The 26,691-nt window shown below is 36.6% G+C and overlaps 1 protein-coding gene across 2 annotated transcripts; it reads left to right on the plus strand.

Annotated features, from left to right (window-relative positions):
• The first annotated feature begins 496 nt into the window (after positions 1-496).
• Positions 497-26,343, plus strand: ubash3bb (ubiquitin associated and SH3 domain containing Bb). 2 transcript variants are annotated; one of them, XM_027174043.2, is made up of 14 exons: positions 497-928; positions 13,674-13,727; positions 14,472-14,658; positions 19,826-20,024; positions 20,548-20,717; positions 20,814-21,022; positions 21,593-21,737; positions 22,693-22,813; positions 22,896-23,015; positions 23,102-23,194; positions 24,362-24,506; positions 24,624-24,730; positions 24,827-24,933; positions 25,716-26,343. In XM_027174043.2, exons 1-14 carry the CDS (start codon positions 774-776, stop codon positions 25,848-25,850), a joined length of 1,947 nt encoding a protein of 648 aa, XP_027029844.2. In that variant the 5' UTR covers positions 497-773; the 3' UTR covers positions 25,851-26,343. The 2 variants fall into 2 exon arrangements, with proteins under 2 accessions (XP_027029844.2, XP_047676601.1); XM_047820645.1 differs by lacking the exon at positions 497-928 and adding an exon at positions 12,765-12,787.
• The last annotated feature ends 348 nt before the right edge of the window (positions 26,344-26,691 follow it).

Genomic DNA, 26,691 nt, shown 5'->3' on the forward strand with positions numbered 1-26,691 from the left:
AATAATAATAATAATAATAATAATAATAATAATAGACTGGGTCAGGCAAAATACTGCTCTATAAGTGTAGACGTCTAAATATTTCTAAATCAGCGTGACACTAATGACTTTTTATTATGAAAATCAGTCATATAAACTGAAACTTACAGTTCAGTGTCATCCTACACTTTTTTTTAATAATGTATAAGGATGTGATATAAGTGGTCCAGGGTTTCAGGGTACGTCAAAATTACATTACGTGCATTAGATCTGTGGACTCGAATACTGTATGTAATTGTGATGCAAAAATCCAACGTTTTGAATCTTACACATTTTTAGGTTGATGGTTAAGGCGTTGGATTGCTGATCAGAAGGTCATGAATTCGAATCCCAGCTCCACCAAGCTGCCACTGCTGGGCACCTGAGAAAGGCCCTTAAACATCAATTGCGCAGTTGTGTAAATTGAAATAAAAATGCAAGTCACTCTGGATAAGTGTGTCTGCTAAATGTGATGTGATGTATTTTACAGCTAATAAAATATCCAAGCTGCCTCGGTGCTTGGCATACTGCATACTACTGTACTAAACAGTACACCGAGCTAGTACGCCACCGTGTGGTGTTAGTTCCGTAGTAGGTGGTGTTGGGCTTGTTGAAGCTGTATAACGGTGTGTTTTACAGTAAAAACGCCAGGACGCGCTCCGCCTCACAGTAACGGGGGAGGAGGGAGACCAACATGGTCAGACCTAATCTGCAATGATCTCTGTAGCTCTACCTACTGCCTTTCATTTCCCCGAATGTTAACTGAACTGTCATTTGAAAGCATGGCATCGAAAGAAGACATTTATTCCAAAATTATTCCACGCAGACTTCGGCCAAACCGACACTACGCTGTTAAACACGGATCACATTTGGACGTGCTGTTATCGATGGGCTTCCCTCACAACAGAGCGTAAGTGTGTGACTGAACTCCGGTCCGGTCTGTAAAACGCTTATATATTCTACCTGTTTTATGGCTTCTCATATCTATATCAGTGTTTTTAGCTTTATATATTTTATAAAAAAACTTTTCATGGCTGCTAAACAATGATTTTGGAGATAAACGACCATAAATCTTCCACTTCAGTGCACTTATTCTTACAAATAACGTAATTATATTTTATTTTATTTCTTTATTTATTATTTTCTTTACATTTATTTACAACAATAAGACTTAGTCTAATAATAAAGTTGCATTCTTAATTATGCTCTGTTTAAAATTACAATATTTATTTCATTGTGAATACTCCAGGAAGAAGTAAAGGACTTTTCTGGAAAGGTTTATTGGAATATTTTTGGAATATATTATTTCTGATCAGAAAAATTCTATGCACTGTTATTAAAAATATTTTGTGGCATTTCCCAGTATAAGATACAAATATAATCCAACATTTATTCCAACCAACAAAAATCCTGTTATAAATGAACTTGTAAAATGTGATGAATGCAGGTGAGCTAGAAATTTTGGGAAAAAGTGATATAATATTTCATTTAGCATGCATATAAGGTTTATATAACATATATACTTACATACAATCACTGCTAACTTTATGAGGAACACGTGTGCACGTGCACTTTCTTCCAATTCAATCACGTGGCAGCGTTAAAATGCATATACAGATGTAGACAGAATTAACGATTAACCTGTATTTACCTGTATTTATTTCAGGTAATGTTTGCAGTTGTAGGTTAGATTCGATGGTCTTTTAACTCCTATCATTAAATGAAATTTGGTGACCCCATGCACATTGTAGCATCAAATAGCTGTTCTTGGTTGAGAAGAGTAGGACACAACGTGGTCTTCGGCTCTTGTAGCCCATCCCTAAAAGTTTCTTTTGTTGTGAGATACTTTTCTGTTCACTACCATTGTAAAGAGTGATTATTTGAGTTACTGTTGTGTTCCTGTTAGCTCGATTCTCCTCTGTTCTCTCTCATCAACAAGGCATTTCTATTTACAGAACTGGTCCCCAATGTACTGTATGTTTTTGTTTGTTTCATTTTGCACCATTCTGTATAAACTCTAGAGTATATTGCGCATGAGATCAGCAGTTTTTGAAAATCTCAAACCAGCCAGTCTGCCACCAACAATAATGACATGTTCAAAATCACCGAGTTTATGTTTTTCCCAATTCTGATGTTTGATGTGAACATTAACTGAAGTTCTTCAGCTGTATCTGCATTTTGCATTGTGCTGCTACCACTTGTTTGGCTGACTGTATAACTGCATGAATGTATAAAGTTGTTCCTAATGAAGTGGACGCTAAACAAAAGCTCTTAAAACCTAATATAAAGTGGAGTGTAATAAGATACACTCCACTTTGTGGATGTATAAGATTGAAGTAAAACCAAATCTAAAACTAGTAACAAACCTATTTCTATACATTTCTGCAAATTTCAAGCTTTAAAGTTTTTTGTTGTATTGGGAGATATTTTAGCATCTTACTAAAAATAAATGCTAAAATTAGTATTATCTGCCAGAAGAACAAGACTATATCATACCTTAAAATTATAGATCTTGGAAATAGTATATAATAGAACAATGATATTCGGATAAGCGGTAGATAATGAGTGAGAGTGAGTGAGAACAATGATATATTTTATAATAATAAATATCAGCAGTATTTCTAGTGGTGTTTAGCTGTAATACCTGAGGTATTTCCAGTCAGTAAGATGTAATCTTCTTCTCCACACTTGAAAAAAAATATTTTGGTTGTTGTTATGGAAAAGCAAAAGTGCAGTGGGTGGTTGACTTAAATCCAAGTCCCATTTCTTGTTTTATTGGCATACACTGTAGAAAATCTAAAACGCCACTGTATAGATTAGCACACAATGTTTGTGGATGTTATTTGTTGTGTTATGAAAAAGTAATTCGCGGTGAGTAGTTGACGGTAACCCAACTACCATTTCTTCTTTTCTTGATTTCTTGGCACTGTAGGGGATCAGAAACTCCCTCTATTCCAGTTTTACCCAGCAAGTCATCTGCTTTTGACCTTAGAAAATGTCCATGACTGTGAGATACGGCAGAACTACAGTCAGTTTTCATAACGGAGAATGTATTATGTACATAAGAAATAAAGGGACATGCTATAATAGGAAAATAATTAATCATCGATGGGTTAGTGTGATGCGTTTCCACTTCATAGTTGACTTTTTCCTCCTATAAGAGCTTCCTCCTATTGTACAGCAGTTTTCAAATTATTATATAAAGAATGACAAATCGTGCTGTTTACCTGTTTGTAGTCACATTTTAATGTTGTGAAACTTCAATGAAGTGAGTTTGTTCCTCTTATCACTTACGTTACAACAGCTGTAAACAGTAATAGAGAATTATAATATAGAAATTAGTTTCACCATATCAAATATTAGCTATTTTCCTTTGTTGAATAGCGTGTTTTATTAGGTAGAGTGTCAATCCAAAAAAAAAAAAGTATTACGATCACATATAAACCATTTATAGAAATCAATATAGAAATCATTTTGTTGTGGTCTGTTTTTTGTTTATTTTATTTTATTTTGTTTAATTTTATTTCTTTATTTCTTTATCTATTTATTTCTAACAACTGCATGTTAAAATATGTACAATTATACTTCCAGATTGCTACATTTCTACTCTTTCTAGCATTAACAATGCATTATCAGAGCGGGTCTTTTCAAGACTGATTTGCTAGTAGTTTGTTTCATGGTCAGAATCTTCCTGAATTAAGTGGGCAGTAGTGAAAATGTTTTTTTTTTCAACGAGTAAACTATTTTAGTGTTTAAGTTGCACGTTAAGCATTGTACTTCTGGTATGATTCATAAGCCGACCAGATTGCTGTAGGAAAAAAGTAAACGGAGGAAATAGAAGCGGTTTGGTCTGAGAATAATGGAAAGACACCATGAGTGGCTCTCACACCTCAGGTCTGACTCCACCCGCTTTACTAGTGTCTTGCTGTGTTCATTTCAGTAGTTAGTTTAGACATAACGTGGCCCTTCCTTTTTTCTCTGTTGTTTTTACCCCCCCGAGTCAACTCGTGCTTTTGGGACATGTCAGAAAATTCCTCTTGAATTCTGACTCACTTTACTGTTAATTCTTGCATCGAAGAGAGATTTATAGTAAGCATTACCTCAGAGTTTTAAAAATTGTGCCTACCATAAAGTTACTCCGATCCCTAAAATATGAGGAAACAGATAAGCAAAGATAAAATTGACTTTTTGCTGAAGATAATGTGTTCTGATTGGTCTAGGAATAAATCCATTGTGTTTGCAGCCTGTAGATTAAAGAAAACGCCACCCCATGCCACGCTAATCTTCCATTTCATACATCAATCCATTCTCTACACCATTTAAGCTTGAGGCAACTGCAGGGTGCAACCTGGACAGGATGCCAGTCTATCATAGGGCACAACTGCACACACAAACAAACACACACACTCACATACAGACAATTTATAGATTCCAGTAAGACTACAACGCATGTCTTGGAACTGGGGAAGGACATCCCAGAGGCAGGGAGAGAACATGCAAACTGTTCATCACACCCACAGTTTAGGCAAGAATTGAACCCTCAACTCTGTTTGAGGAAAAATGTGCAAACTCCTAACACACCATGGCCCCTGCATTAATCTTATTATATGCTAAAATAACATTGGCTTGCTTAATTTAAACTTTTTTTATTTGAAATTCCGTAACGAATATGCATCTATAACTACTTGAAAATGCTGAAAATGGCACCAGTGGATTTTAATCTTTCATTTTCTAAAGAACGAAGCCTTTTTGCACATACAATACAGCACAGTGAAATGCTTTTCTTCACCTACCCCAGCTTAGGAAACAGGTCAGAGTGCAAAGCCAACCAGAAAGGGCCTTGTTCAAGTGCCCAGTAGCAGCAGCTGCTTGGTAGTGCTGGGGCTTAAATCATGACCTTCCAATCAACAACACAGTGCCTTAACTCTTTGAACCACCACAGCAGAAGTACCTTATCCTCGCTGTTTTAGCTTCTCATTTGTATACTTCGCTTAAGCAAATAAGCTTCCAGAACATCTAACATCTAATATATCCATCAAAGCCATTATGCTTTGACGTCATCTTGTATATCACACACTAGCTGAGGCAAATCTCTGCTTTAACTCTGCAACTCTGTGTGCTTACTACTGTATTGGATTTCTCATTAATATGACATTTAACAGTGCTGGAATATGGTGAGGAGACTTTATTTGTGAAACCTGACCATTATGTTTGAGATTGTTATTTATTTATTTTTTTCTTCAACATGAAAATGTCCACCAATGAGATCAGCATGGTAATCTCTAAATCAGGTGTTAGTGTAATCTCTAAATCAGGTGTTAGTGTCAGTATAAATCAGGTGTTGTGACACGAAGGGTTCTCAGACTATGTGTTGTGACCCCCCTATGGAGTAGGTCTGAGAACCCCTCGTGTCACAAATATATCAACGTAAACATGTTAAATGTTTCAGGATGGAGATTTCCTTTGAGCTTTAACACAGACACTTATTAATACTCCTTTTCATTATCTCAATTTTAAAGTATTGGCCCATTTTATTGTTTTCCCAAATGAAAAGGCAATGTCCCATATTTGTTTAAAAGAACTTTCAGAACTCTTACTGATTCAAATAAGACACAACCTAAATGTCTGATAAGAGATTTACAGAGGTATTACTGTATGCTTAATATCTAAATGTAGGATGGAAACATAAGAGCAGATAGCATCTGTGCTCATAACCCCATGACACGTTTAAGCCACAAGATGCTGTCTTTCAGTCTTCATTTGACACAAGAGTATTTTTCCTTAAGAGAGAGTCTAAAGACTTGCAGCTGGTTTTAAAGGCAGTTATAATCTCTTAATTTTATGAACGGGTCCTATCTCTGAGCCTTCGCTTTAAACGAGGAAACCCCTTCGGTTGATTAACTTTCATTTGTACATTTGTTGTACAATCCTTCAGGGGTTCAATATATGGTTAAGGGTTCTTAGCTTCCTAAAAAGGTTCAAGTTGGAATCCTTTAGAAAGGTAAAATCTCAGTTCTATGGTTCTGCATAAAACAGTTAAGAGTTTAAGTGGTTCTCCAAGAACCTGACTATGACTTCAATCATTTTTGTAACTGAAATGACCAAATATTTCGGCAGTAGAATCTATCAAAATACTAAATGAAAGAGTTACATCAAAACATATTCCTTCTGCTTTCTCCTTCTTTAGGAGAAGTTCCCTCAACATTTTCCTTACTGTAAATATCATTAGCTTTTAGTTAACGACTTAGATAGTTCATTTTTTACTTAGATTTATGAGGTATCTAAGCAAATATTCTGTCTGTTTCAATATCTTGGGCCTCGAGGGCTAACATATATATATTTTTCTACAAGCAGTGACATTGAGGTCATGCTTTGTCATTATGGTTTAGTTGGTTGGCTGCTGTTGGTTTGCAACATGAACCATGATACACATACCACTGCAACTGGCTCACTTTACTTCACTATTATTTCATTAAGTAAGCATATCATTGATGTGTGTCTCCAAGTCTGGCTATTTTAGTGTCTGTTTTTTTTTTTTTAACCAAATGGTGTAGACTTTGGCCTATTGAAGACTTCTTGGTTGAGACCAGCTGTAGGCTGGGCAGCATTCACAGTTGTGTTGCAGGTGTTGTGGTTCATGTTTTTGGATGGACAGCTGTGCGCCTCTTGTCCCCTCACTCAATCTCTGATACGATCTCATGTTTGGCAGACATAGCAGCTGTTGTTTCATGGGCTGTAGTTGAGCCAATGGAAATGTGCTTGCATAAGCCCCATTGCTGCTGTTCCATGACATACAAACTCAACGTTCCTAGAATAACAGAATCTGATGCAGCTGTACACTCTGACACCAATAGCAACTCAGACAATTTTAGCAATGGTAAAAAAAACAACAACACTGAAATACTCTGGCAAGCTTTGGTAAAGGTTGCCTTCCCCCCCAGTTTGCTTCACCACCATCACTGTAAAGAATGTATTCGCCAGAGTTTGTGTGTGTGGGTATCCTCTCAGTAGTGAGTCCACCATCTGTGTCTGCTGTGCCCTTGCCAAATAAAGAGAGTGTGTCCAAAAGTGAGTGTCCTTCCAACCTGCTGCTGCATTGCCTCACTCTCAATCTCTGGCTGATGAAAAATATATCAGAATATATCATATATTATATTTGTGTTTGTACTCCTGGGCTTTTAAATGATGCTACAATCAAGAACATGGTCATTTTTAAATGGAAAGACTAGCAGTATTATCTTTCAGCTTGGAGTACAGCTCATCATATTACTATCATAAACAGAGAATCTGAACAGAGCAAGACATCTTATTTTTATTTTTAATTTTAGACCTTTTGCCATGTTCCTTGGCAGATTCCATACACTATTATAAGAAATATGTCTGTAAGCAGATCCGAATTTAGTCAATCTGCCAAACTAAAGGAATCAGTATACATACAGTTCTCATGCTGATTTTAGAAAAGCTACATAACATACTTTAATTAAATAATAATTTTGTCATAATACACTGTGTATTGTTTCGAGTTTATTTTTTATATAGTAATATGGATGAAACCGCCTGCCCTTCTCTACAGTTTTAGTGCGGTTGTTGATTGAATCAAATATGCACCTTAAATGACATTTTATTTTATTTTAATAATCTGCTATACTTAACCTATAGTAAGCTCTTATCACAGTCATGAAGGAAAAGCCTTTTGGCACAGTTTGGCTTTTGTTTGCTTTTGATGGAGCTATACTGCCATAGTATCTCCAGCATAACACAGTCTTAGTCCAGAAATGGAAGAAAGGAAGCTTGCTATTTGTTTTTAAAAACATAGCTGGTGCTGATGGCCAAGTATAATTGGTGTAGAGGGCAGATTTATTCACACATTTATTGCAACTGCAAAGTGTCTTTCAGATGGACGGTATCCCAGAGTAGTTAGTATCTGTGGATTTCTGAATGCTGAGAAGATCATAGCGATGGACTTTAATTTCATAGATCTGTTAGGAGACAGAAGATTATAATACTTTTTGTATTTTATCTCTCTTTGTGAACATCAAATATATTTAAGTACATTTATATGAAGAAGGAATACTGTATATGATTCTAGCCTAGTTGTGTATGTGGGGTGGTTATGAATAGAACTGCTCTTTCATTTATTACAATGCATCAATTTAAACAGGAAGCACAAGGATGCCGGGCCTGATGCCGAGAGATTTCCCTTCTGAAGAGCAGCAGGGAGAAGGTGTGGTAGCGTCTACATGGACAGCTGTGTGGGGGTGGAAAGTCATTAAACGTAAAAACGTAGGGTGAAGGTCAGCAAGCTCTTACTGCACACCAGAATATATATATAAAGATTTTCCAATAAACAGTCGGTTAGGCATAGTTCAGGCAGATGATGCAATATTAGATAAATATGAGTCAAATGTCACTGTAACAAATCTAAAATGCTAACACTGTCACTACAGATGTAGAGTGCAATTGGAGTCATTTAATCATGTGCATTATGGTTCAGAGGAGGCTTGCATATGGATCGAAATTGTCTTGATGTTCTCCATCTGTAGAGCACAGTATTCATGAGGCTTGCATATGGAGACAACTTATGTGAAGGTCTCCAACCATCTGTTCAGCCTGGTTCTGATGATGATAAGCACTCTTTTCGATGTCATTATGTTGGTAACAAAATGCAGCAAGATAGTTGATTAAGCTAAAGCTAATATTTGTATATGCAGTTTAACTCATTTAAAGCTAAGAAGATTTACTTGTTTATTTCTGATGCTGTGAGCAAACGTGGTGATCTGATGGCACTCCATAAACAGAGAAGAAACTCGGGTTTGAGAAGAATAATCCAAAAATGACTTCTTAGGTGTCTTTTACTCTGTCAAGAAAGAAGTTACGCAAAAAGAGCAACCTAAAAATATCATTTATATTCAAACCATTGTTTGCACTTTTTTGCTAAAGATGGTGCAGTTACTATTTTTGCACACTTTGCACTACATTTTCCAACTACCATTATAATAATAATTAGAAGAAGAAGAAGAATTACAAGAAGAAGAATTATTCATTAAGTTGAAAAATGAGATTTAGCAGTAAATAGGACAGTAAATAATTACATTTGTACAACATTCAATGTAATCCAATACAAAATGCTTCAATACAGCACCCTGTATTTTTGTGTGTTTTTTGTGTAAAACATTTGACCAAAGGCAGTAATATGCCTTACATAGTTCCTTCTAATTTCTTAAGTATATGTTGTAGCTTCAGTAATATACGGAAACAAAGTGATGTAAAAGACATATCTAAGCCCTGCTAGCTACCATTTGACACCTAGTATCCTGATCATTTAAAGGCAGGGTCTCCGATTTTTGAGAAATGCTTCAGAAAACTGAGTCGGGCCGAATAATAAACAAAAATAAAAACCATCGTGTAGCCAATGAGCAGAAAGGGGCGGGACTTGTCAATATGCGCAGGAGAGAGTGTTCAGTGCGCATGTGTGACATTAGCAGAAAGCGGTTTTAAAATTGACATGGAGGATAAAAACAAAGAAAGAAAGTCAAGAAAGACTTACGATAAGGCAAGAAGTAGGACGTGTTAATATAGGATCAGCTTTCCAGCGATGGAGAGAACTGAAGGAGCGGGAAGTTTACCACATATTCACAGATTGGAGTTTCCCGAGTCAATAACTCCTGAGCTAAATGCTGTTGCTACACCAATAACACCTCTTTTCTATCGTAGTAATGTAGAGAGGCAGCTACAACCGCGTTTTGCTAGTAACAGCGTTTAGTAAATTCAACTTTACTTAAGATGCCGAGGCGCTTTTTTCCTTCTCGATAGGTGAGTAACGTTGGTTTTGCTTTTTTACACAGAACTAATATATGCCGTCCTTTGCATGATTATGCTTGTGTGTAATTTTTGCTTGTTTGTTTATCTGCAATTGTATTGTTCTTCCCTTCAGCTATGATAAAGACACATTTCTTTCCATTATTTGCCTGGGTTGCATATGTATGTGTGGGCGGAGCTATCAATACAGGGGTGGGAAACATTTGGGTTAGGGGCGTGTTTGTTTTGGTGATTTCAAATATCGACGTTGGCTTTCAAAAATCGGAGACCCTGCTTTTAAATAAATAATCTATAATTCTGATAGTATTTACTTTAAAAAAAAAACATTTATAATCATTTCTGTGAGGAGAGAGCTTTTGACTGCTTTTCCCTACTTTTGTCCCTTCTTAAAAATTTGATTACAAATAAATAAAGTATTAGCAGTCTTTATTTTTGGAAGATTTGGCTGTCTGCTTAACCCAAACTCTGTGGTTAAATTTATTCTCTGCCAAATGCTTCAAAATTCTGAAACCATATTTGCTAAAATAATGTGTTTGTCCACACCACAAACCTTGACATTTTTGTAGTGGTTGAGCCAATATTCCTTTACTAGATTTATTTTTTTTTTTTCGGTTCAGTTAAGTTTTATTTGTATAGCACTTTTACCAATGGTCTAATTAATTGGACAAATGTCTCATTATAAAAAGTTTCACATATGCCACTATGCTATCCGTCACGCAGTCTTAATGTGTTAAAAAAAATGTGAGTATGGTGGGTATGGCATCGTTACATTTTCAAATTTAATGTTTGTTCCTTCTTGTTTAGACAAGTAACTCACAGGTACAAAAGTCATGTTTTATTCTATATTAATAGACAGAAACGGATGTTTTCATGATGGCTTTTGCTGAACACAGCCCTTTCTGCTTTATTATAAGAACGGAACATTATAATACGTACCAAACCACCCCACATTTGTGGTTACTTTGTTTTTTCATGAGTGGAAACTGTTTCAAGAAACAGGACTCATTTGACTGCTGTATCACTACAGAAGACCCCTTTCATATCCTTTTTAGACTATTTTACACTTTTTATATGCTGATTGACTTTTGCCTAAGATTAATTCTCCATTATATTTCAGAAATTGTGTGCAAATTTAGTCTTGAGTCGGTAGAGCTTCAATGCTCCTATGAACAGTTGGGTAGGTTGCTCATATGAGCATTGTATTTGAGTATAACTAAACCATATTACTTTTCCTTTCACTCTTTTAACATTTCCTTAAATAATTTGCTACACTTTGTTTTGATTATTTCTGATTGAAAATATCATTTACCCTTGGAAGACTCTATAAAACTTATTCCTCTACTTTTCATTTACTTTTAAATAATTAGTGTCACAAACTAAATTTGTAAAAGTTGTTTTCAGTGCAAAGTCTACACAGCTAAATGGTTAGCAATCAGTAGCAATGTCTGATACAATGGATACAGATAAGCACCTCTAGCCCAGTATATGTGAGCTAAACCCGCAGAAACAAGTTCAGGTAACTCATTAGCTAGCTGAGTGAGCTAGACTGCTAGTCAGATGATGATGCTAATGCAGTATGAAAGCTCTGTATAAAACTTAAGATGTCATTGTGCTAAATGCATATTAAAGCTTCTACTTTTTTTGCAATACAATATTGGCCCAAATATGTAGCTAGAAACATGTATGAAGTAAAATATACTAGCTAGCTTTAGCTAGCTTAGGAATTTAGGAGCAAGCTAATAAAACCCCAACAGCATTTGGCTAGCTTAAGTTAGCTAGCCAGCTAATATTATCTTTCTTGGTTAGTTAAATGATAGAATGATTAATTTCACTTTTACTCATGTGGAACATTATAATATTTTTTTTACACCACTGGTTAGAAGAAGAGCATGACTCTTTAATCAGTGTTTGCTGAAGTTTCATGTGCTTTATATCTGATTTCATGTTTCTGTGTTTAGCATGAATAAGGCAAATGAGTTCTCAGAGTAATCAGGAAGTGTGGCCTTTCTGTCAGTGTGTTATTGTTAGCTTACCACTATGGTGTACACATAGCTGAGAAATTACTGACATTACTGTGTTGTATGGTGAATCCTTGTGTTTAAATTAAACTTCAGGTATTTGTGTATTTTACTGCTTATGTTTAATGCTTAATGCTTTTAATGTCTAATTTCCACCTTTTTACATATTTCACAATTTGCTTGCCACATATCCATCTACAGTATATGTCATTTAGGGAACAGGTGATTCACAGATGTTTTGCTTGCATTTCTTAATTTAGCTACATGAAAATAGCAAACCACTGTTTTGATCATTCACATGATACCACTAGCTTTCAGTGTATCTTGTACACTGTCTTTAAACACTGTACGAGGTTAAAAGTGGACCAGGCATATAAAAGGCACTGAGAGATTAACCTTTAAGGGAAGCCATAGCAAACTGTGAAGTTTCACTTCAATAGTCAATAAACCCACTGTGAAAGAGCTCTGGATGCATGAAATCTTAATGCACTCACGCAATATGTAACTAACATACTAATTTTATATAGTCTGGAAGGGAAGTAACAACCACATTTAGAATTGTTTCACTACCACCACCATTATTACATTTTTTTTTTCATGTAAACAGGTGTTTAAATAATGTCAGTTATAGGAAACTTATTGTAAAGCAGTACCATTTGCACAAATGCATTCTGCAAAAGAAGTAAAAAAAAAAAAAGTCCAGCTATTAATATGCTGTAAAGCTCATTCCCTTGTTATTTTACTAGGGCGTTGGATATGACACACTTTCTCATAATTCAAATCATTCTTTGCTAATTATCTCATTAGGGAGCATGCATCAGGTCAGACAGCATTAATTATCCTAGATATACAACATCCACTATGAAACAAGTCCCCGTTGGAACCAGATGTCATAGAGGAAAGAGAAGAACATGCGTTAAAACTATGTCCTGGTATGAATATAGGGTTTTTTCTGGCAGGGCTAAAGAATAAGGCTTTCACTTCCACACTGTCAGTTCAACTTCAGTTGACTACTTTTTTTCCGTGTGGTAGGGAACAGCATCTTACTTTGCAGCCCATCGATCTCAGTGTTATAACATTAGATAAATTCCTTCTAAAATGTATTGTGTTATGTTTGTTTCAATTTTTCCTCAAATTTCAAATTAGAATTTCAGATTTTTTCTCTGTAAAAATTTGTTTTGTTGTCATATCAGATGCTAATAACAAACAAACCAAAAAAAAAAAAAAAAACATACTGTGCAAGGGAACAGTATCTGCTCTCCCACATATATCGACTGTTTCGACACACAGAAAATCAGAGAGGTGTTTTATTCATCCTACATCTCTTTCTTCTCAATTTTGTCACCAGCCATGTTAAATTAAACACTTTATACAAGCCCTAGTATGCCATGTCTTTGTGATTGTGAGTCACATCATGGAACATAGAGTATCACTTCTTGGCTCTGTAGATTCATGTCCGCCTACACAGTTTTAGTCAGCTCAAGCACGAACCCCTCCCATGATAAGCCATGTGAAACAAGAAAAAGAGAGAGTGTTACAATATGCCAAAGAAACATCTATGTTACTAATGTTTTGCCTTATGTTTGTTATGTTTATGCTGCTCATTTTTCTGTGGGGGTTAGAATTAATGTGATGTGACAGATAACGGATGTGGAAAATCAATATGGCGACCACAGTGGTAAAAAAAATCAAACAAATAAACAAAAAAATCAGGTTATTTCACACAAGAAAATTTCCATTCTCTTAGAATGAAAGACGACGAATTATGTTTTTTCTGTCCGTTTATTGTGTGCTGCTGTCTGTCCATGCTGATTACAGGTTGAAGGCACTGATTTCTACGGGAGGCAGGAATGTACAACTTGCATGCGACTGGTAAGACCCCTTTTCATTTCCTTACTGCTGTAAGCAATTATACAAAACATACTGCCCGAAAAATTGGATTCTTCCTGCTGTGTTCTGCTGCCTCCCAATGGCAATACCGTGTGCTACGTCACACAGCTCCTGTACGATCACAGCACAAACATAGTCTTTCTTGTCTGTGTGAAACATTTTGAAATGTGCATTTTAAAAGCAGGAAATGGGTAAAATAACTATGCATAAACTGCTGAAACATACTGTTCTGTCATGTACAAATTACAGAAGATTACTGACCATTATGAAGGATCATTAATATGTCAAAGGCCTTGAATGACACCTTGATTTTGCATTCTTATGCCTTCCAGTGCTCTGCAGCCTATTAAAAACAGCTGTGCCACTTAGTCCCAGTTTTATTCAATCTCAATTATGGAAGGAAATGATTTAGAGCTGAAGTCTTCCGGTATTGCAGTTTATAGCGAATTTATGTAAAGAAATTGACCAAAATGTTATTTGCTCTTGAGCAGCATGGTGGCAATTCTCCCCATGTCTGTGTAAATTTTCTTTAGGTTCTCTGAATTATCGCACAAAATTCCACAAGGTCAATTGGTAAATCTAAATCTAAATTGACACCAGAAGTGAATGAGTGTGTGAATGTATAGTGAATATAAGTGAATTAAATTTGTTTGTGCTACTTATAGTAACATAACCTTCATTTTCTTGATATATCGTAATGATATTATTGTCATCTCCTCTCTGTAGGCTTTTCTCCCATGTAGATGACCCTTTTCTGGATGACCCCTTACCCAGAGAGTATGTACTGTACCTACGGCCTAGTGGCCCACTTCAGAACCAGCTGTCTCACTTCTGGCAGCAGTCACGCCTCACCTGTGGCAAGAACAAAGCCCACAACATATTTCCTCACATCACACTCTGTCAGTTCTTCATGGTGAGCTTTTTCCAGTTTTTTTTTTTTAGATAATATTTGATCTATGCTGTATGTATATAGGTTGGCATGGCAGTCAAGTGTGTAACGCTCCAGGATTTCCAGTTTAATCCACAGCTTAGGTTATTAGTCTGCAGTATGTGTATTGTGTCTGCCTTGTGTCTGTGTGGTTCCCCTCTAAGTTTCATCCCTCCTTCCAAAAGTGTTCGGGTGACTTACTATAATTTTAGTGTAACTAAATAAACTGACTTCAGTAAGGCTACTGTAAGTGATTCCCAATGTTGAAATGTGTATTTACTTTACTGTTCTTAGTGGCATTTCTACTACTGTATGTACCGTATATACAGCATACCTGTACACTGATCAGTCATAACATTAAAACCACTAACATGTGAATTGTATAACATTGATTATCTCATTACAATAGCACCTGTCAAGAGTTAATGTGTTGGAAACACAAAGAGAGCAAGACGTTTTCTTGGCCTCCAGCTTCTCCCGATTTCAAACTAATCAAGTATTTCTGGGAGAAACAAATATAATCCATGGAGGCCTCACAACTTACAGGACTTAAAGGATCTTTTGATAAGCTCTTGGTGCCTGATACCACAGCACATCTTCAGAGGTCTTGTGGAGCTCAGGTCTCGACTGGTTAGTGCTGTTTTGGCAGCACAAGGGGGATCTAAACAATATTCTTCTGTTCCTATGTTTAAAGCATTTGCAGGATGGATGTCCAATTTCTGTTCTGAAAACAGTGTTGGCTACGTAGATAAGTGGACCACGTTCGTGGGCAAGGCTGGTCTGTTAGGACAGGAAAGTGTCCACACCACTCCAGAAGGTTCTGCTCTCATTTTTTGCAGCATATCACATAGTTTTAGAACAGGCCCAGTCAGTGACAATCCAGAACTAAGGCCAGGGAGCTGACAAGCTAGCTAATCTGACCGTTTGCTCGCTGTGAAGTGTCGTCACCCAGGGTTCACAATATAGAGACTGCGTCTGTTTCCCGAGCAAAACAAAAATCTATAAACACTCAGAAAATTAGTTTTAGTAACTTTATTAGTATAAAATTTGATCATAGTGAATGTAGATCTGAAGCTAACACTGTTATATATAAGATCTCTTGCATCTAAAGCGTTTATGCTTATGATCAGAGGTTTAAGGTTCTGTGCTTTACAGAATTATGGCTTTAACCAAAACGAGTTTGTCACATTACTTGAAGCTTGTCTGCCCGGTTGTAGTTATACAGTGCCTTGCAAAAGTATTCATACCCACTGAACTTTTCCACATTTTGACATGTTACAACCACAAAGAAAAATGCATTTTATTCGGATTTTATGAAATAGACTGAAAGAAAGTGGCACATAATTGTGAAGTGGAATGAAAATTATAAATGGTGACCAAATTTTTTTTTTTTTTTTTTTTTTTTTTTTTTACAAATAAATATCTGAAAAGTGTGGTGTGCATTTGTATTCAGCCCCCTTTTACTCTGATACCCCTAACTAAAATCCAGTGAAACCAATTGCCTTTAGAAGTTACCTAATTAGTAAATAGTGTACCTGTGTGTAATTTAATCTCAGTATAAATACAACTGTTCTGTGAAGCCCTCAGAAGTGTGTTAGAGAACATTAGTGAACAAACAGCATCATGAAGACCAAAGAACACAGTTTAAGTTTAAAGCAGGGTTCGGTTATAAATTAATATCCCAAGCCTTGAACATCTCACGGAGCACTGTACAATCCATCATCTGGAAATGGAAAGAGTATGGCACAACTGCAAGCCTACCAAGACATGGCCGTCCACCTAAACTGACAGGCCGTGCAAGGACAGCAATCAGAGAAGCAGCCAAGAGGCCCATGGTAACTCTGGAGGAGCTGCAGAGATCCACAACTCAGGTGGGAGAAACTGTCCATAGGACAACTATTAGTCGTGCACTCCACAAATCTGGTCTTTATGGAAGAGTGGCAAGAAGAAAGCCGTTGTTGAAAGAAAGCCATAAGAAATCCTGTTTGCAGTTTGCGACAAGCCATGTGGGGAACAAAGCAATCATGTGGAAGAAGGTGCTCTGGTCAGATGAGACCAAAATTGAACTTTTTGGCCAAAATTCAAAATGTTATGTGTGGCGAAAACCTAACACTGCACATCACCCTGAACACACCATCCTCACCGTGAAACATGGTGGTGGCAGCATCATGTTGAGGGAATGCTTTTCTTCAGCAGGGACAGGGAAGCTGGTCAGAGTTGATGGGAAGATGGATGGAGCCAAATACAGGGCAATCTTAAATGAAAACCTGTTAGAGTCTGCAAAAGACTTGAGACTGGTGTGGAGGTTCACCATTCAGCAAGACAATGACCCTAAACATACAGCCAGAGCTACAATGGAGTGGTTTAGATCAAAGCATATTCATGTGTTAGAATGGCCCAGTCAAAGTCTAGACCTAAATCCAATTGAGAATCTGTGGCGAGACCTGAAAATCGCTGTTCACAGACGCTCACCATCCAATCTGACCGAGCTTGAGCTATTTTGCAAAGAAGAATGGGCAAAAATTTCACTCCCTAGATGTGCAAAGCTGGTAGAGACATACCCCAAAAGTCTTGCAGCTGTAATTGCATTGAAAGGTGGTTCTACAAAGTATTGACTCAGTGGGGCTGAATACAAATGCACGCCACACTTTTCAGATATTTATTTGTAAAAAAAAATTGGACACCATTTATCATTTTCACATTAATGTGCCTATTTGTGTTGGTCTATCACATAAAATCCTAATAAAATACATTTTTGTTTGTGATTGTAACGTGTTAAAATGTGAAAAAGTTCAATGGGTATGAATACTTTTGCAAGGCACTGTATACATCAGCCAAACTTAACAGGCATGGGCGGGGGTGTAATAAATATAAAGTTTATAGTCATACTTCTACAATCGGCAGTTATCTCAGACCTTTATCTTGTTTCATATAAAATGGGTCTTAGATGCAATATATGCAATTTACCACATCACCATGTTAAACGTACATTTACGTCTGCTACTGCAAAGAGATTTACCAATAGTCTTCCAGAATTTTCATCCATGATTGCATCCCAAATTTGGATAGCAAAAATTAGTTTTTATTTAATACTGTAGCAAAATTAAATAGGAGTAAAACCACTGTAAAGTGCATACCATCAATATGTAGCAGCAATGACTTCATGGAATAGTTCAATGGAAATATTCCAATACAACAATTTCATAGATAAGCCTCCTTGCTTGTGTTACTTGATCTTAGTTCAACTTTTAACATCATTGACCATGCTATTCTTCTCAATAAGCCAAAAAATGTTGTTGTTATGGAGACAGCCCTCTTCCGGCTCAGGTCATATTTGACTGATCGTTATCATTTTGTAGATCTACAGTAAATGGGGACTTCTCTAAACATACTAAGGTTATGTTCGGTGTTACACAAAGCCCACTGCTTTTCTCTTTATATATGCTACCCTGTTGTGTGTGCTGTTATTCCTAAAAATGGTATTAGCTTCCACTGTTATGCTGATGACACACAGCTATATATTTCCTCTAAGTCAGATGAGAGACATCAGCTTATTAAGATTATGAAGAATGTTTAAAGGATATCAGACAGTGGATACTTTCTCACTACTTCCTCCCGCTTAACTCTGACAATACTGAAGTGCTTGTACTAAGACCACATGTAGCCAGATTTTTGATTACAGAGTAACTCTGGATGGTCTTTCTGTTTCCACATGTGCAGCAGTAAAATACCTTCTTGTGATTATTGACTCTGGTCTCTCACTTGAAGCTCATGTATATGAGATCACTAGGGTAGCTTTCTTTCATCTTAGAAATTTGGCTAAGATAAGAAATATGCAAAAATACTAGTTCATGCTAGGTCGGTTTATTGTAACGATTTCTTGTCTGGGTGTTTAATAGGAGCATGAAAGAAGAATTCATGCCAACTTCGATCTACGGTGCAGGCTATTTGGTAGTACCTCAAGTAGTAAAGGCTACAGCTGGCGGCAGAGCTTTCTCTTACAAAGCCCGACAGTTATGGAACAACCTTCTATTTAGTGTTCAGGACCCAGATACAGTCCGGTGTATAAGTCGAGGCTGAAAACAGATTTGCTTAGCAAAATTTTTATGAACCATTTTTAATAGGTAAAGGAGCAGGACTAGAGGGTACAAGGCCATACAGTAGAGTGTTTGGTGATCTGGGATGTTTGGATGCTGTTGAATTGCCTCTTTCACGCTCTAGCTTGCTGACTGTGAAGTGGGTGGACGCTTTATGTTCCAGGAAGCTCTCACGTCTGTGTCACCTTCTGACTCCTTCTCCCCACCTTCTGAGACTTTACCTGCACTTTGAACTTTGTCTTTAACCATCACATGATTACAAGCATACCTAATATTTCTCTCTCTCTCTCTCTCTCTCTCTCTCTCTCTCTCTCTCTCTCTCTCTCTCTCTCTCTCTCTCTCTCTCTCTCTCTCTCTCTCTCTAGTGTATGTATAGACCAGCTTGGTAACTATCACACTGTTGCATCCGTCAGCTATGTGCTCAGGTCTTCATCACTGAACATTTGAAGACATTGACAGGAATAAATTAGTGTTAAGTATATAATAAACTCAGAACGTTCACCGACCTTAACTGTAAACTGTTGTAGAAAGGACATTATTTACATTTACCTATATCTATTTACATTCTGGTAAATAGTCTGGTCTAGTTCCTCTCAAGGTTTATTCCTCATATCATCTCAGGGGAATTTTCTTTGCCACCATCATTTCATTTTAAAATTTATATTTTTTTATTCTATGTTTCTATACTTCTATAAGGATGTCCTTTGTTAAAAATGCTATACTGTACAGATAAATTGAATTGAACTGAATTGAAATTAGGCAGGTGGATTTAATGTTACGGCTTTTCAGTGTATAACAGAATATGAAGTGAAATTAGGTAAATGCTATTTACTGAACTTTGCAAATATATATTTTATATCTTTGATGTGGGAAAGTCATTGTACCAAAACTATTGTACCAAAAAGAACCATTCCTATTAACCTGTTTTTGTAGTATTTTGGTTCTACTTTGCTGATGTTAATTTGAGTAGTTGACAATTACCATGGGTTGTATTCTCATAACGTTCTATGTTAATATGCTAATAATTATATTTCTCACATTTCTCTCTTCCCCAGTGTGCAGACAATAAGGTGGAAGCTCTGTGTGGGGCTTTGCAGTCCACGGTTAATCAGTGGAGAGGCCGCTTCCCTAGCCCTTTGCCCTTAGAGCTCTACACCTCTTCTAATTTTATAGGCCTCTTCGTTGAAGAACAGGTGGCTGAGACCCTGAAGAAATTTGCTTTTGACTTTGCTGCAGAAGCTGCTGCTAAAGCAGGTACAACATGGGATTTAAAGAGACATTGATTAGATTTCATCATTGGAGTTAATACATAGTATATAGGCAATTAATGAGAGCTACACCAATTCAGTACAACTTGTATTAGGCTTAATACATACATACATAATTTAGTATTTAGCAACCTCTTTCAAAACTTCTATTTTTTTTTCAGAGACAGAAAAAGTGATTTTTTTTGTACAGTACATTTCTGTTTCTCTCTCTCTCTCACTCTCTCTCTCTCTGTCTCTCTCTCTCTCTCTCTCTCTCTCTCTCTCTCTCTGTCTCTCTCTCTCTCTCTCTCTCTCTCTCTCTCTCTCTCTCTCTCTCTCTCTCTCCTTCCATGGTTCTCTCCGAATCAAATTACTAACTGAAAACTGCCACCTTGATGAATCACATATGAACTGTACCACAATAATGGATTGTTCACTGATTTAAATGATTACTGTGCAACTTCACTACATTTGAAAGGAAATGCGCTTGAAAGGATGTGAGCTAATGGAAACTTTTCATCATCTCACAGAAGTACAAGTGGAGCCACATAAGAAGCAGCTGCATGTGACTTTAGCCTACAACTTTCCAAGCAGCCATTTGGCTTCATTGGAGAAATTGGCAAGGGGAATTGAAGTCAAGCTCAGTTGTGATTGGCTTGCTGTTTTATTCTCTCGGGACATCAGATTTGCAAATCATGAGGTAGGTTTTAAAGAGTAATAGTCAAATTTGAAAGACATATATAAAATATATAAAAAATATTTTATTGTCTAAATATTCTCCTCTTTTTGTTTCCAGACTCTGAAAGTGATGTACCCATATGTTCCTCAGAATGAGGATGAGCTGGAACTGATACCAGGGGATTTTATTTTCACCTCTGCAGTAGAGCATATGAGCACCAGTGAGGGATGGGTGTATGGCACCTCTCTGAGCACTGGGCTTTCTGGGCTGCTTCCTGAAAATTACATTAACCGTGCTGACGAGTGCGACACCTGGGTTTTCCACGGGTGAGCATGGTTAACCCTCGCAGTCTGCCTTTTGACTTAGTAACGGGTAATACGATTGCACTTAGAGAAGTTCATTCATTCGTTCATTTTCTGTATGCAGTCGAACTGGATTTTATTCTGGAAACCGGGCAAGACGTTAGAGACATTCACATACTAATTGCACACATTCACATACTAATTGCACACATTCAATCCACACACACACACACACACACACACACACACACACACACACACACACACACACACACACACACACACACACACACACACACACACACACACACACATTCTATATGATGCCTGAACAGATAAATTTATTTCTATTTTTTTCTATTTCAACTATTATTATTACCATTATTATTGTTAACATTGTTATATTTTATACTACCTTTTATGTCACAGACAGTTAAAATCCATGTCATAATGTGTATGGTTATGTATGTGACAAATAACATTTGAATTTGACACTCATTCACGCATACATTTACCCTGTGACCCTGAATGTTTTGTATCATATCATTATCTGTTTGCTGTATCAAGGTCAGGTTACTCTTTTTCTATACACAGGTCGCATTCATTCTTCAGTGCCTTGCCTTCAGAAAAAAGCAACAAAGAGAGCAAAACACTGGATGGGCTGCTCAGCATTCAGTGCCTAGATAACTCAAAAGCTGGAGACTCATCTATTATAAATGTGGTCTGCCAGCCTATGCAGGTGCCATTTTTATAATGAATATATCTTGCTATTAAATAACATAATAATGATGTTAAATGCATTGTATGCTATACACACATATACATTGAATTTAAAAAAATGTCTACACACCCCTGTTAAAATGGCAGGTCTTTGTGATGTAATAATAATGAAACCAAGATAAATCATGTCAGAACCTGTTCCACACTCAATGAAAATCAGAAACTTTATATTGGAAAAAATTCAAAATTTATACCTTACTGTAACCTAGTTATATAAGTAGGCAAACCCTCAAATTAATTTATTTTATTATACCACTCTTGAGTAGACGTATACTGTATCAGTATGGCGCATCCTTGGTAAAAAAAACTTTTTAGATCCATCAAATTAAAATCTTCCGTGCACAACCACTTAAGATCCCCACAGATCTTAGTTGGATTCGGGTCTGGACTTTGACCAGGACATTCACAAACATTGATCTTCTTTTGGTTACGAGATTCTAAATTAGCAAAGGAATCTCTCAACCAAAAGAAGATCAATGTTCCTGTGAATGAAACATTCTTTCAGTGAAAATTCTGTTTCGTCTTCAGCTTACTGTCGAGCTGACAATTACTTTGAGCATGACTGGATGTGATTGGTTTATTCTGAACACAGCCACACACACACACACACACACACACACACACACACATTATAAAAAAATGCACACTTATGCAAGCAGGTTATTTTATATAACTTGTAGTATTCTTTCTAAATTCTAGTTTTTAGCTAAAATGTTTTTAATTGTTTTGGAAACATTTTAGCTCAGGGTAGAAAAATGTTGACATGAATCACTTACATGATTTATCTTGTTTTGTTTTTTTTGTTTGTTTTTTTTACACATATCTGCCATTTAACCTTCCATGCTCACAGAGGAGTCTTGCACAATCAGGTAAAGCTGTGCAGTCTGACTGTAGAATACTTTGTGTTGGTACAGGTACTCAGAGTTAACAGTCACACTCATTCCCCTAAAAGAACCCTGCTTGTTTGTCGTCACGGAGAGAGGATGGATGTAGTGTTTGGGAAACACTGGCTCTCACAGTGTTCAGATGCAAAAGGTAGTTGAACCTAAACCACTCACACAAACTGTCTCTCTCTCATACATACACGTGACTTCAGTCTAATTTGGTCTTTCTGCAGGCAAATATGTGCGGAGTAACCTGAACATGCCTCCGTTTCTGCCTGCTTGGGGTGGAAACCGAGATTATGACATGGATGCTCCTATTACAGTATTTGGAGCAATACAAGCCAGGACTGTGGGTGTGTGATAACTTTTTGATTTTTATTTGTATTTCCTTAAAATAAAGAGTTCAGAGAAGATTCAAGTGTCTGAATATGTGTTACAGGTGAGGCATTACTGGAGAATAATACTACTATTGATTTTGTGTACTGCTCGCCCAGTCTCCGCTGTGTTCAAACAGCTCACGAGATTCTTAAAGGTAATCACTTAATTAAACATTACTCTCTACTACTATATCATACAGTGATAAAAAAAAAATACAGTCTATTTTGATCCAGTAAATTTGTATGTATTTGCAATTTTTGAGACAAGTTGAAAAGTTTTTCTAGAAAAATGCTAAATAAATTGTAAATTGTAAAATATATAAATTGTTCAGTAGTGTTTTGAAGGTCAGGAACACTGTCATTATTTGACTGAATTTCATGGATGGATGGATGGATGGAAGAGCTGTTCCTCTTGGCTTCCAAACACACATAATATTCTATTTGGCAGCAAAGAGGAAACATCAGTCCAAATAATCCCTAAAAACCACAGACAATAATAAAAATGTTGGTGTTAGATTTGACCAAATCTATTGTCTTAAAACACAGCTAGTTTTAATCATATACGATCCCAACAAGACTTGCACCCATGCTTTTATTACCAGCAGTATTAACTTCTGTAACCGTGACTCTTAACCGAAATATCCCCAAAATTAGCCTGTATCTTATTCAAAATGCTATTGAAAGATTTCTGACCAGTTTCAAAAGAGCATAGAACATTATGCCAGTCACATGGATCTGGAGCCTATCCAGGGATACTGGGCAGGAAGCCAATCCATTGAAGCACACTACACATACAGTACTGTACATATATTTACATACACATATTCACACCTAGAGCCATTTAGAGTACTTAACCCACCTACTGTAATGTTACCTCATGCTGTAATATCATAAATGTGTAATTACATGGACTTGCCAAGAAATAAAATGGAAGAAAAAAAATATTACAGTGAAAAATCATAGTCAGTGAATGCAACGAACACACCATTGACCTAGGATCTAATCAGTGCACCTAGAAAATAAACCCATAATATTGTTCCTCAAGGTGGCACTATAGGTATTAAATTGTTGACTTAGGATGGCCAATGTGAGAGCGTGTCATGATCAAATTAACATACAGTATACCTTATTTTATGTTTTTTTGTTGTTGTTGTTAAAAATACACGAATGCGTTTAAACTGTACTTGATGTAAATGATGGTTCATTTTGATTGTGTGTAATAAATACCTAAGTTTAAGGGTTGAGTATACACAGAAAGCATGTTTACCCTGTTTTCAAAGCACAATGTTGTTTTTGCCATCTTTCTGATTTTCCATGTACAGGTATGAAGCAGGAAGGGAAATTGAGGATGCGAGTGGAGCCAGGGTTATTTGAATGGACAAAATGGGTCTCTGGAAATTCATTGCCTGCATGGATATCTCCTGTAGGCCTTTCTGCAGCCAATCTCAGCGTTGACACAACATACAAGTACAGACAAATCAGCTGAATATTATTTTATAGCATAGTATTTTATATCTACTACCATGCAAATACTATCCAAATATCGAATATAAACCATCAAAAGAAGTATTTCTATATTCACAGACCTCATATACCCATTACTAAACTAAATGTGTCTGAGTCCTATGACACCTACATGAGCCGCAGCTACAGAGTGACCAAAGACATCATGGCATCTTGCAAAAATAAGGGTGAGTGCCAAATAAGTGTGCTTCCTTAATCATTTTATGGTTGTGACACATGGAAGTGCTCAGTAATCTTGTTTTTTTTGTTGTTGTTGTTGACAGGAAATATTCTTATCGTGGCCCACGCTTCATCTCTAGAGGCCTGCACACGCCAGCTCCAAGGCCTCACCCCACACAACGCCAAAGAGTTTGTCCAAGTCGTCAGGAAGGTGTGGTTTGTTCTTTCTTTCTTTCTTTCTTTCTTTCTTTCTTTCTTTCTTTCTTTCTTTCTTTCTTTCTTTCTTTCTTTCTTTCTTTCTTTCTTTCTTTCTTTCTTTCTTTCAAAAATGATTATCTTTATTCTGTAAATAATGACACATGGTCCTGTTTCCCTGTTTGTAGTCACATTTAATGTTGGGACAACAGATTTGTTCCTCTTATCACTTACCTTATAGCAGATGTAAACAGTTGTGCCTATTGGAACAGCTTCACCTCTGGAAGACAGGAAAGCCCTAACAATGGAGACTCCATCAAAATAGTTTCACCATATCAAATATTAGCTATTTTCCTTTGTTGAATAATGTTTTATTTGGTAAAGTGTCTGCCATACAACTCAGCAAAGTGACAAAAAAATCTTTCTTTCTTTCTTTCTTTCTTTCTTTCTTTCTTTCTTTCTTTCTTTCTTTCTTTCTTTCTCTCTTTCTTTCTTCCTTCCTTACAGAATATTATAATATTACCCTATCTTTTGATATTTTAACTCTAGCCTCTCTGTGTACATACAGTACTTCATTTTAGAAAATAGCCCATGGTGCACGATGCATCAAACATGCTCACACATTTCCATAGGAAACACTTGGTTTAACCCTTACGGCATTCAATACCTGTTTGCCAGTTTGGTATTAGACAAACTATTTGATCACTTTTAATAGAAATCTTTTTCTAGTTTGCTGTGTTCTATCCCATTTTCCTACCAAAATGATGCTAATACTAAAGTGTTAATTTCTCCAACCAGATCCCTTATCTTGGTCTATGTGCATGTGAAGAACAAGACACTGGTGTGTGGCAGCTGGTAGATCCACCTATCCCTCCCCTCACACATGGACCCAATCACTGCTTCAGCTGGAGAGAGACTCTGCAGCAGGAATGACATTCCCGGACCTGTCTGCTAACAACTCTGGAGGGCTGTGCATTCTGTCTTAGGTGCACTGGAACTCTTATCAACATCTGTGTGCTCATGTGATTAACCCCTGGGACAGGTTCTACGTTTACACACAAAATAGGGACAATAAACTGATGGATATATTTATTTAAATATGTGATATGGATATTTTGAATGCATGGGATTCTCAGGGCATTGGTAATCACTCTTAATAGGTGAGGCACAAGATCAGTGGCACAAATGGCATAATTCACCCAGACTTTCTACATGAATGAGTTTGGGGACAGAAGCATAAAACTGCTTGAGTCTTGTGTAAACTTGTCTCAGAAATTATGATTGGCAGAATAATATCTGCAAATCTTTTAGCACTTTTGATAATAATGCTATGCATATTAACTCGATCAAATTCTAACATTGTATTAAGGCACTGCTTTGTGATTTACTTAAGTTCTGTAAGTCAATAAAGACACTTCACTTACAAGCAACCTAGCAATCATTTTAATCTATGAATATTCTCAGGTCCTGCTACCTAAATGTTGGTTAATTACAAGGAGAAAAGCAGCTGGTGTCCTAACTTAATGGAGACTAAATGTATTGACGTGTGACGTGTGATTAATGTCTTTAATTCAAAGGATTTGTTCGGTCTGCATGCAAAAGCCAGATGACTGCTAAGTGTCCTATATCAAGTATGGAGGCTATTATTTTGACGCCTTAATGAATATACAGTTAAATGCCACAGTTTACTTTGGTTTCTTTCTGTTTTTTATTTCCCCATCAATATATATTATGAAGTATTTGGAAATGCTAAGAGGAAATGTGATCTTTATGG

This window comes from Tachysurus fulvidraco, chromosome 11 (assembly GCF_022655615.1).
Source record: "Tachysurus fulvidraco isolate hzauxx_2018 chromosome 11, HZAU_PFXX_2.0, whole genome shotgun sequence".
Taxonomy (NCBI): domain Eukaryota; kingdom Metazoa; phylum Chordata; class Actinopteri; order Siluriformes; family Bagridae; genus Tachysurus; species Tachysurus fulvidraco.